This window comes from Phacochoerus africanus, chromosome 14 (genome assembly GCF_016906955.1).
Source record: "Phacochoerus africanus isolate WHEZ1 chromosome 14, ROS_Pafr_v1, whole genome shotgun sequence".
Taxonomy (NCBI): Eukaryota; Metazoa; Chordata; class Mammalia; order Artiodactyla; family Suidae; genus Phacochoerus; species Phacochoerus africanus.
Window position 1 is genome coordinate 5,144,112 of NC_062557.1, and position 10,495 is coordinate 5,154,606.

Below are 10,495 nucleotides of genomic sequence, written 5' to 3' on the forward strand. Positions count from 1 at the left end.
GAGGGACACTGGTCTGGAGCCATGAGGCTGGATCTCTTCCACGTGACTCTGAGCACCTCTCCCCCTTTTCCAGACCAACCACCTCATCAATACAGGGGTGCAGGATCAGGGCTGCCTAGAGTTAGGCCCCCCCTTGACAATCTAGGAATGCTGATTTTCTTCCCATAAGAAGTTAGGTACCCACAGTGCTTTGCAGATGCCGGCAGGAAGGTCAGGACCCCCCTCGTCCCCTGCCCAGGTGACAAGCCCAGCCCTGGGGGCTCCTCACCGCCCCTTCCAGCTCCCGCCTTCAGCGAGTGCCTGGAGGAAGCGGAAGCCGACCAAGGGGCCGTGGTGTGGCCATGCCCCTGGGCTCTACTGAGGGCTCCTCACCAGCCGGGTGCTGTCGAGAGGCTTCACACCTGTGAGCCAGTTTTAATCCCCACGCACTAAAAGGGAGGGACCATCATTCGTTCCCACCTACACCGAGAACACTGTGCCCAGGGTCACACAGCTAGGAAGCAGCAGAGCTGGAGTTCATAGCCAAAGCTCTCTGGCCCCGGAGCCAGCCCTGGTGACCAAGGGTAAGGTGTGTGGCCCTGGCTCTCAGCACTCTTTTCTTGGAGGTACTGAGCTTTTTTCTCCTCAGCACTTAAAACATTACAGAAGCGGGAGCAAAAGGGAGGGCGTTCTTAGGGGAAATTCTTGCACCTGCTTGTGGGAATCGTGCCTGAACTGTCCCCGCTTTAATAGAGGGAACATCACCAACGAGGCAGGCTCTTGGCCCCGACGAGGGCTTATTTTTAACTCAGATTGTAAAGGAGCTTCGCTTAGGGGCACCTGGGAAGGCTCACCCCTGCCCACTGTCCAGCACCCTGCCCGGCTGGCCCCAGCTCAAGGGGCTGCTCTGGACACCTCTGGGCCTCAGGCAAGCTGGGGTGGGGCCCTGGGGGCGTGGGAGTGATCCCGAGCCCTCTCGGCCCCTCTTGTCTCGCAGCTCCTTCCCGTCAGCAGCAAGCAAGACCGGTCTCCTCAGGGGGGAACCTCTCCCAGCCCAGCGCGGGCCACCTGCCCAGCCCCAGCGACATGGCAAACCTGCCGGCAGCACTGGAGATGCAGATGGACGTGCCTCCTGGGGAGGGGATGGAGGAGCCCGCCCGGGGGCCGAGGTCCACCGCTGCTCCCTGAGCAGAGCTACAAATAAACGTTTAGGGGCTGTGAGTCTTCTCCAGCGCTGGTGAGAGGGAGGGGCCGCGGCAGGTGGGTGGCAGACCCTGGTAGCCTGGGAATCAGGCCACAGGCCGAGCTGTTCAGCGAGGGCGCTGCAGAGGGCTGCATGTTGCACCAGAGCGAGGAGGCCGCAGTGCAGCCCAGACCCCAGGCCCCCGGGGCTGGTGGGCCTGCAAGGGGTCTGCCTGCTCCCGACTTCCAGTTCCTGGGTCGGATCCGCACTGCATCCCGTGCTGAGGCTTCTCTGGCACCGGCCCCGCCTTCCATGGGGGAGGCAGGCCTGGAGGCTGGCCCCACTGCCTGGCGTCTGTGCTCCTGCTTGGGCTGAACTTTGGAACCAAGGTAAGGATGGCAGGTCTGTTGCTGGCTCAGGGCAACGCCCGGGTCCTGGCACATCCAAGGGTGGGGGAGCAGTGCCACCAGTACCAGTTAGTTCCCAGTGGCTGTCCTCGGTGGCTCAGCCTTGAGCGGCTGCTGCAGACGCACACAGGAGGGGCTCAGACCACGGGCTGCCCCCCAGCCCAGGAAGAGAGAGCAGAGGTGTGTCTGGTATTTGCCCAGCGGCCTGGAGGCCTGGCCCTTGTCCTGCTCCAGCCCATTTCCCTCCATGTACTTACCTCCAGGGGCCCCAAAGGGGCACGAGGGCTCCTCACTATGTCCCAAGTCAACTGTAAGGTACAAGCCCCTGTCCCCCATCAAAGCCCTGGGGTCAAGGGAGAGCTGCCCCCCCCCCACCCCACCCCACCCGGAGGCCTCTAAGGTCCCTGAAGCAGTTTTCTGCCTGCAGATTTGTTCTCGTGGGCTCCCTCCTCTAAGGTGGGGTTCCCGCCCCCCACCTTATGCAGGGAAGGGAATGCCTGGGGCAAGAGGCCTGCTTTAGGGTGTGAGGGAGGGTGACAGTCACACAGGAAAGTGTGGCAGGAAGTAGCCCAGAATAGGGTTTCTCCCCATCCCTGTGTGGGCAGAGGTGGGCAGGTGCTCCCTGCGGGAAGGGGCACCCCCACCCCCCAGTCTTGCAGAGGCCCATTCATCATGATGTGGGACAAAATGCTTGGGCTGGGCAGGAGGGGGCAGCTGGCGGGCCAGGGCCCCAGTGGGCACCCTCCCCCGACACGCACCCTTTTCTCTGCAGCTGGGAGGCAAAACCAGGGCCCGCCCCTCCTCTGGCCCCTGGCTGAGAAATGTCGGAAGGTGGGGCTGGTCTCCGGCCCAGGATCCACACTCAGCAGCTTGGCCCAGAGGAGCCGCAGCCAGGCCCCCCACTGCCGCCGCAGAAGGGCAAGGACGTCCCCCAAGCAGCCGGGCCACCTCTGCACCCCTGCACCTGGGCCCGGCCGCCCAGCACCCAGCGCCCACGCGCCCCCAAGGGGCTTCCCCTCCAGCCTGGGAAAGCACAGGTGGGCAGGGTGAGGGGCCTGGGAGGGAGGAGTCTCACGCGTTTCCAACCAGGAAACAAAACTGAAAGGACAAACCCAGCCTCAGAGTGTACAGGGACGGTCACACGCGGAGGGACCAAGTTGTGCCAGCCGGCCCCACGCCACTCCCGCAGGGGCTGCCCCCAGGCCACCTTGGGAAGATGTGAGCAGGCAGGGGGGCGGGGGGGCCTCTGGCCTGCCTGGTGGGGCCCTTCCCAAGTGTCACAGCACCTGCGGCCTGAACCTCCGGACCCCGCAGCCCTGACGGCCAGCAGCGCCCCACTGCAGCGCTGGGGCTGCCAAGACACCGGGAACAGACCACAGTGTGGACGGGGTGGGGCTGGGGCCAAGGGGCTGCAGCACGAGGCCCGACCCTGGGGTGGGCTCCTCACCCACCTGTTCCAGAGCCTGAGAAAGGGCCCCACGGGGCCAAGAATTGCCACCACTGCCTGGCCCGCCGTCCTGATGCCTGGAGGCTGAGCAGGGAAAGGAAACCAGCCCCCTGGGGGGCCCACCCCGTCTCTGTGGCTCCAACAGCCCCGGTGGACCTTTGGAACAGGCCACCCCAACGGAGGCCGAGGGCAGGAAGACTGGAAATGGGCTCCGCGGGAAGGTGCCTGGGGGGCCAGCAGAAGCCTGGAGCCACCATCGGGCCCCCAGGTGGGGAGGCAGCCCCCCGCCCACCGCAGACAGGCCCCCCTGCGTGCTGAGGCCTGGCCTGTGGGGAGTTGTGCGGTGACGGCCGAGGAGGGGGTCGCCGGCAGCAAGCCAGGACCAGCCCTTCCTCTCCTCCCCCCCATCCAACCGGATCCAGCCTGTCCCATCAGCCGCCTGGTCTGGATGCCCCGGTCCGAACATCCAGACCAGCCGCGTGACAACGGTGGCCCCAAGACTGCAGCACGGCGAGCCCCCCACCCGCTCCCCAACCCACCGAGGAGGGCCTGCCCCGCACCAAGGTAAATAAAGCACCGCAAACCAGGGAAGTTAGAAAAGTCTCTTTTAAGTTTTAAATTAAAATTTCACCCTGGTGAGATGATTGACTGGGGACCAAAACCCAAAGGAAAGCTCTCCACCATCGCCGCAGACACAGAGGAAGAGAGGCAGGGTGGCTGCGGGGTCAGGCCCCCGCCAGCAGAGCCTGGGCCTTTGGCCCAGCCGGCTCTTGAGTCCCACACAAGCCCTGCACACCTCGCTGGAGACGGGCGACACCAGGAGAGGTGACAAGAACTGGAGAGTGACAGAGGAGCCAGCCACCAGCGGGGTGGGGAGAGCCTCTCAATGGCCAAGAGCCCCCCACCTGCGGCCACCGGCACCTCTGGGAGCCCCTCCTGCAACCCCTCATGGGAGTGGAGGGGTGGTCATCCTTCTGCTTCTAGAAGGTGTGACCTCTGAAAGGAGGCAGCTAGCAGACCCCAAGTTCGGGCCCCCTGGCTTTCCAGCACCTGCCCTGGGGCTGGGGGGAGGATCCCGACCCTTCCCCGCGGCAACACCCTGTCAGCCAGCCCCATACTCACATACATTAGTTATTTTTATATATTCATATATATTATCGTTATATATTAAAAAGAGAAAAAAAAAACTTGCCTGAAGAGAAACTCCTGAAGGACCCAAGTGGCTCAGGACGTTTACTGCCCCCCCACCCACAAAAATTCTCTTATAAAATCTTCCAGTGCGATCTTCAGGAAACCCCCGCCCGCCCCAGCTCCCCCGACGGCCCCGACGGCCCCGGCTGCAGCCCCGCGCCCGGCGGCATCGAGTCTCATCTCTGGCCGTCCACCGCAGCCATGGCTTTCTGCGGGGGGCCCGCCTGCTGGGCTCCAGGCGGCCACGTGGGCTGTGGGTGGTGGAGGTGGTGGAAGCTGTGGGCCGTGGGGGAGGAGGGCGGGATCCAGGCGGCCTGGTGGCTGGGCGGGGACGAGGCCCAGAAGGGGCTGAAGTTGGCAGGAGGGGAGCAGGCCACGGCGGTCATGGGGCTGCTGCCGTTCTGCAGGCCCTCGGAGGCACGGAGCTTGGAGAACATAGCCAGGGCGTCGGGGAAGTTGGGCGGCGTGGCCGGTGTGTTGCTGGGGGTGCCCATCTGCTGGGAGAGAACACGGGGGCGGTCAGAGGGCTGCCACCACCCCCGCCACGGCACAGCGGCCTGCAGGGGGCCTTCCACAGGGCCCCTTGTCTCTCCCCGAGTTTCAAGCCACAAGCAATCTCAACAGGACAAAAGCGCCCTTCACACCCTGAACAATAAGAAAGTGGAGAGAGATGTCTACAATTTTCTTGCTTTTTCTTTTTAGGGCCGCACCTGCGACATATGGAGGTTCCCAGGCTAGGGGTCAACTTGGAGCTATAGCTGCCCCACAACCATGCCAGATCTGAGCTACATCCGTGATCTACACCACAGCCCGTGGCAACGCCGGACCCTTAACCCGCTGAGCCAGGCGAGGGATCCAACCCGCAACCTCGTGCCTAGTCGGATGCCTACAATTTTTGTCAAAACCGGAGCCTGTTCCCTGATGCTTGGGGATGACGCCCTGGGTGCCAGGAGTCAATGGTTCATTCCAGCCAGAAGCCAGGGTGTCCAATTAAAGTGAGGACAAGGGAGCAGCCCAGGACACCCCTGCTCAGCGCCTTGCCCTGGCGCAGAAGCCAGACTGCTTCCTCAGTCAAAGGGCCTCAGATGTTCCTAGGTTGTTGGCTGAGGGGAGGTGGCCAGATCCAGGGTCCCCCCCCCCCAAGCCGGCCCAGGGAAAGCCCCACCATGCTCCCCGTGGACAGTACCAGCCAGGGGGGCTCTGTCTCCACTACCTCCCTTCTCACAGATGAGGAGACCGACCTAGGGCTCAAGGCACTTGGCCCGAAACACAGCCCTACGGGCACGAACTGAACGCTGAATTCCAGGCTCCCAGGCTGCAGGCCCAAGCTCATCTCCACCCAGCACCTGCCCCCTGTGCATGGAGCCAGTGTACCCGCCTGCCTGGGCTCCTGAGGACAAAACAGTGATGCCGGTTTCCTGTGTCCCCAGCATCTACCCCGAGACTGCCTTGGCCAGATGCTGCCAGCGTCTGCTCTGCCCCTCCCAGCACCTCTTCTTGGGGACAGCTGCAAACACCCCACATCTGCTCTTCTCCACCACCACCCCGAGCATGGACCCCAGCCAGGAGCGGAGGGGGCTGGGCTGCCGGGCTGCAACTGGCACCCTCCCTGCCAACACCCAGGGGACCCGAAGGCCCCCCCACCCGCAGCATGGGGATGTCATCTCCCCAGGGCATGTGGAGGAGGCAGCACAAAGCCAGATCTGACCTCGCAGCAGCGGCTCCCTTTCCCAGGAAGCCATGGGAGACCTTCTTTGAATTTCTCCTAATTTTAGCAACACAGGCCCCTCCCCCAGGCACAGGGCTGGGGAGCAAGATTCTAGGGCTCTTCACCTGGCAGGGAGGCAGCTTTCATAGCTCTGCAGTTAAACCCCAGCCCTAAATGGGGACAGGTCCACGGGAGGGGGAGAAACCCCCCTCGGGTTAACCAGGCCGGCCCCACATCAGCAGCGGGGGCCCTCCAACCATTGTCCTCGGGGGCAGCCACAGGACCCGGAGCAGTCCCGGCCCCACCCAGACCATTTCCCTCCTCCCTCCACTATTCCCCGCCTCCCCTCCCACCCCAGGGCTGACTTCTCGGCAGCAGGAAACAATGAATGGGGGGGTGGGGGGAGCAGTTGCATCACAGCATCGTGACCGACTTCCCCAGTTCACCAAGCCAGCCACCCGCTCCGAGAGCAGCCCGGATCAAGAGCAGGCCCGTGCCCGCCTGCCTGTGTGAGCCTGGGCCAGTTCCTTAACCTCTCTGGAGGTCTTCCAACTTCCGTACAAACCAGGGCCTGTAAAAGCCCCTCCAGCACTGCTTCTAACAGTTAAGGATGGCGCTTTCCAGCTCTCAAGCACAGCCAGCGTCCCTGCTCATGGGAACTTCCTGGCCCTTCCCAATCTAACCCGGGAGCCCCCCCCCTTATCTAAGACGCCTCCGGCTGTGTGTCTCTCCAGAACTTGATGGGACAACCACAGCCTGGGTCACCTCTCGTATGGCTTTCAGCCGTCTCTGGTCTCTGCTGTCTTAACATTGTCCTTTGACTTATTTCTCTTAAAAAAAAAAACAATCAGATGGGCACACTGATCATAATACCTGCTACAAAGCCGGCCACAGCCCTTGAGGGAAGCTTCAAGGGGATCACAACCCCTCGGGATTTGCAGGGAAGGAGCAACACAACCTAAAAAGCACCAGCAGCCCCAGCGCTCACGGGCACACCTCCCTGGTGCAAGGCAGCACACAGTGGCTGTGCTGGAAGCCTGGGCCTTTTGAAATGACCGCAGTTGGTGGAGCAAAGCTCACGGCCCTCCTGAGAGGAGATGGAGGCAAGCTGTTTCCAGACGCTGGAGTGTTCTCACGGTCAGGTGCGGGGGAGGGTCCCCCTTCGGTTCCCCAAGAGCCTGGCCTCACCTGCCGAAGCCCTGCAGCCGGCATTTTCACCCATCATGTTCCGATGCATTTTTGGTTGGTGATTTATACCCAGTGTGGACCATTCCAGGAGAAACGTGGGCTCAGAGGGTCAAGACAGACCCGTCTCTCGACTGGTCCTTTGCAACTAGGTGTCAAGGACGAGACACCGCAGAGGAACTATTTGCAGCTTCTCCAGACAAGGCGGCAGCTCTGAGAAGGGGGCCATAGGCAAGGACGCCCAGTGTGAAAAATGCCAAAAATGCTCTCCAGAAGCCACCACAGATCGTCTGGGCAATCGTGTTCTACAAAGCTGTCTCGGGGCCCAGTCCTGCCCCCTCAGCAGGGCTAACAGGTAACCAGAGGGGTAGAGAAGGCATTCAAGCCTCTAAAGTGAAAGGGAAGTCCTGTGCCGGTGGAGAGCAGGATACCTTATGGCCAGGAGGGCAAAGGCCCAGGCCTGGGGCCAGCTCGGGAAAGAGAAGAAACCGAGCAAATCCAGCCCTGAACCACTTCTGTTTCCTGGGCTGTACGCATCTTCACCTACTGAGATTAAATGCATTCTTGGCTTATCTTGCCAAAAATCTGAAAGCCTTCCACTCTCCCAGTATGCCTTTTTTCCGGACATGAGCAGGAAAGAGTGGATGTAATTGTCTGGGTAGAGCCCTGCGCTCCTGGGCCGGGTGGTGGGGGGTATGTATCCCCTTCCCGTTCCCTGTAGAGCTGGGTTGTTTGGCCGGGGGGGGGGGGGGGGGTGCCACTCCATCAGCAAGAGGGGACCCCCCCCAATAAACAGACACCGCAGGGGTCCCAGGCCCTTCCCTCGGGCTTCCAGCTCCCCAGACGGCTGGTTTCCGTCCCTCGAGCCCCCTCCCCACTCCCTGCCGCCCAGCTCCTCCTCCGGCCCCCCTCGCTGCCCTCCAAGCCCCTGGCCCAGCGAGAGGCGCCGGGCATAGGCTTCGGGCCGAGCTGCAGCAGCCCGGGGGGCCGGACCACCAAGTTGGGCGAGCAGGCGGCCCCGGGAGCCGCTCTTTCCTGGAAGACATTTTGGCTCTTTGTTTACATCGCGGCGCGGCGCTCCCCGGCAACATGGCTGTCACCGCCGGCTGCTGACAGCGGCCCCGGCCCCGGCCCCGGCCGCGCGGGGCTGCGGCCGCGGCGAGGCCCACCCTCCGGCCCGCCGGCCCTCCCGCCGCGGCCCGGCCTCTCTTACCATCTGGTGGTGGTGGTGGCTGTTGGGAATGTTGGTTTCTTGGAAAAACGTGCTCAGGGCGGTCTGCAGACAAACACAGCGCCAGGGCGGCGGTTAACGGGGCCGGGGCAGGAGGCCCACCCGCCGGCCCTGCCCGAGCGGCCGGGGCTCCCCCGCCGCAGTGCCCGCGGCGCCGCGCTCCCGCCGCCGGGCCCGACCCCTCGGGGGCGGGGGGGGGGCGTCCCCGGGCCGCGCGCGGGGGTCCCGGGCGGCAGGGCCCCGCGCCCCACGCGAGACCGCGCGGCCCCGCGCGCCTGCCCTCGCGATATAAATAGTTTCCCTCTCCACCCCCCCCCCTCGACGACTGCGCGGCGCGCGGCTGGGCGCCCCGGCCCGCGCCCTTGCCCAGCGCCGGGGCCGGGGGAGCGGGGCTCGGCCCGCACGCACCTCGAACTGCCAGTGGGCCGCCTGCAGCAGCTGCTTCGCCTGGTCGGCCGCGCAGCCCGCGGCCAGCACGAACTGGTTGATCATGACCTGGTGCCGCAGCTCATCCATGTTCACCGACATGGCTCCGGCCGGCGCGCACTCCCGGGCTTGGCGGCCGCGGGAGGCCGGCTGCCCTCGGCTCGCGCTCGCCGCCTCCGGCGGCCCCCGGACCCTCGGCCGCCCCGCCGCCCGCCGCCAGCCGGGCGAGTGTTGTGGTCCGGCTCGCGCCGCCGGCCGACACCACAAACAACAGCGCGGGGCGGGGCCGGGTGTCCCAACGTTCGGGGGCCGCGAGCCGCCGCCGCTGATTGGCCGGCGCCGCTCGGCCGGAGCCCGGCTCCGGTACAGACGTTCGATTCGAATCCTGCGGCCTGTGGACCCGCACTGTTTCTCTTTTTGCCCGGCCGCGCCCATTGGCGGATGTCGGCGCCGTGGGGCTCTCCGGTATTGGCCGGCCGCTGTGTTTTGGCCTGTCCGGGCTCGGGATTGGCCACGGCCGTGCGTTTGGGGCGGAGCCGCACTCGCTGATTGGTCTCCCGTGGGTCCTTTTGAACTCAACTTGAAAACCTTGAGTGCCTGCTGATTGGCTGAGCCCCCTCTGTTTGCTGTTGTAGGCTTGGGGGTGGTGCGGCCAAGTTCATTCATTACTTCATTGAAACTGAACATGCTCAGCTGGAAAAGCAAGACAGAGTGGCTTTGACTCATTTCCTCTGAAAGATGTGGTCATCTCGAGAAACAGAGCGATCAAAATAGAAAACAGACAGAGCCTTTGCAGCTGCTCGAGTCTCAAAACTGTTTATTTTTTTTAAACTTTCAAGCAGCTCTACTTTTAAAAAGCTTTTTATTGCAATGTATCCCTTTCAAGCCTCTTTCCAGCCACTACCCACCTCAGGGGCCAAACAGTTTTCCTACGTTTTTAGACCAAAACTTTGCTCTGTGAAGTTGCAAGACGGTGTTAAGGGACACTAAATATAATGGCAAAGAGGAAATGAGACTTTCGCAGACACTAATATCCCAAGCTGAAAAAATTCTTTTCCCTTAAATTGTTTGACCTAACTGAAACTTTAATTTCTACCATCTTTTAAAAATAGAGTAGGAATTCCCTCTGTGGCCCAGCGGAAGCGAATCTGACTAGTATCCATGAGGATACAAGTTCAAGCCCTGGCCTCGCTTAGTGGTTAAGCATCCAGCATTGCTGTGGCTGTGGTGTAGGCCGGCAGCTGCAGCTCCAATTCAACCCCTAGCCTGGGGACTTCCATATGCTGAGGGTGTGGCCTGGAAAAACACCCCCCCCCCCCCAAAAAAAGAGTACGTCTATTCAGGTACTGGATCTCAACCCTAGACATTTAAAAACAGTTTGTTTATATGCAGGGAGCTTCTATCTTTTGGATTAAGATTTAACCTTCAAGGTTTGTACTTGGGAATTGTGGGGGTGGAGAAAGAACGAGGCGTTTAAGCAGATTGAAGAAGGGCCAGAGTGTTTAGTAAGGCAAACACTGCTGGAATTCACTGTTAGAATGTCTGTTTCTGAAAAACTTAGTTTTGGATCTGAAATACCAATCAGTGTGGATTATAATTTGTTAAGAGCCTGCAGAACAGGAGGCTAAGAAAAAAGCAAGCCATGGCTCTATTTTGACTTTGCCTGCAATGGATTAATTCTCCGTCTAAGAAAATTTACACATATAGAAAGAATAGAATATAAACAAGGAAAAAGTTA

The 10,495-nt window shown here is 61.9% G+C and overlaps 2 protein-coding genes across 3 annotated transcripts in view; one reads left to right on the forward strand and one right to left on the reverse strand.

Annotated features, from left to right (window-relative positions):
* The window catches only part of QRICH2 (glutamine rich 2), a 27,374-nt gene extending 23,770 nt beyond the window's left edge, over positions 1 to 3,604 (forward strand). Inside the window, exon 22 of the mRNA XM_047758689.1 lies at positions 977 to 3,604. Within this exon, the coding sequence (XP_047614645.1) occupies positions 977 to 1,167 (191 nt within the window). The 3' untranslated portion in view covers positions 1,168 to 3,604. The remainder of the gene's footprint in view (positions 1 to 976) is intronic.
* Positions 3,605 to 9,146, reverse strand: UBALD2 (UBA like domain containing 2). Of its 2 annotated transcripts, none has more exons than XM_047757502.1 (3): positions 8,740 to 9,146; positions 8,314 to 8,376; positions 3,605 to 4,704 (listed from the first exon to the last, which is right to left on the reverse strand). In XM_047757502.1, the coding sequence occupies exons 1-3, from the start codon at positions 8,857 to 8,859 to the stop codon at positions 4,384 to 4,386; spliced, it is 504 nt and encodes a 167-aa protein (XP_047613458.1). In that variant the 5' UTR covers positions 8,860 to 9,146; the 3' UTR covers positions 3,605 to 4,383. The 2 variants fall into 2 exon arrangements, with proteins under 2 accessions (XP_047613458.1, XP_047613459.1); XM_047757503.1 differs by having other exon boundaries at positions 3,605 to 4,701; positions 8,740 to 9,144.
* Positions 9,147 to 10,495: the final 1,349 nt, after the last annotated feature.

Coding starts and splice junctions, on each gene's coding strand:
- UBALD2 (XM_047757502.1), bottom strand. CDS start 8,859: ATGTCGGTGAACATGGATGAGCTGCGGCACCAGGTCATGATCAACCAG. Junction 8,377..8,739: donor CGGCCCACTGGCAGTTCGAG/GTGCGTGCGGGC, acceptor GTTTGTCTGCAG/ACCGCCCTGAGCACGTTTTT. Junction 4,705..8,313: donor GCCACCACCACCACCAGATG/GTAAGAGAGGCC, acceptor GTTCTCTCCCAG/CAGATGGGCACCCCCAGCAA.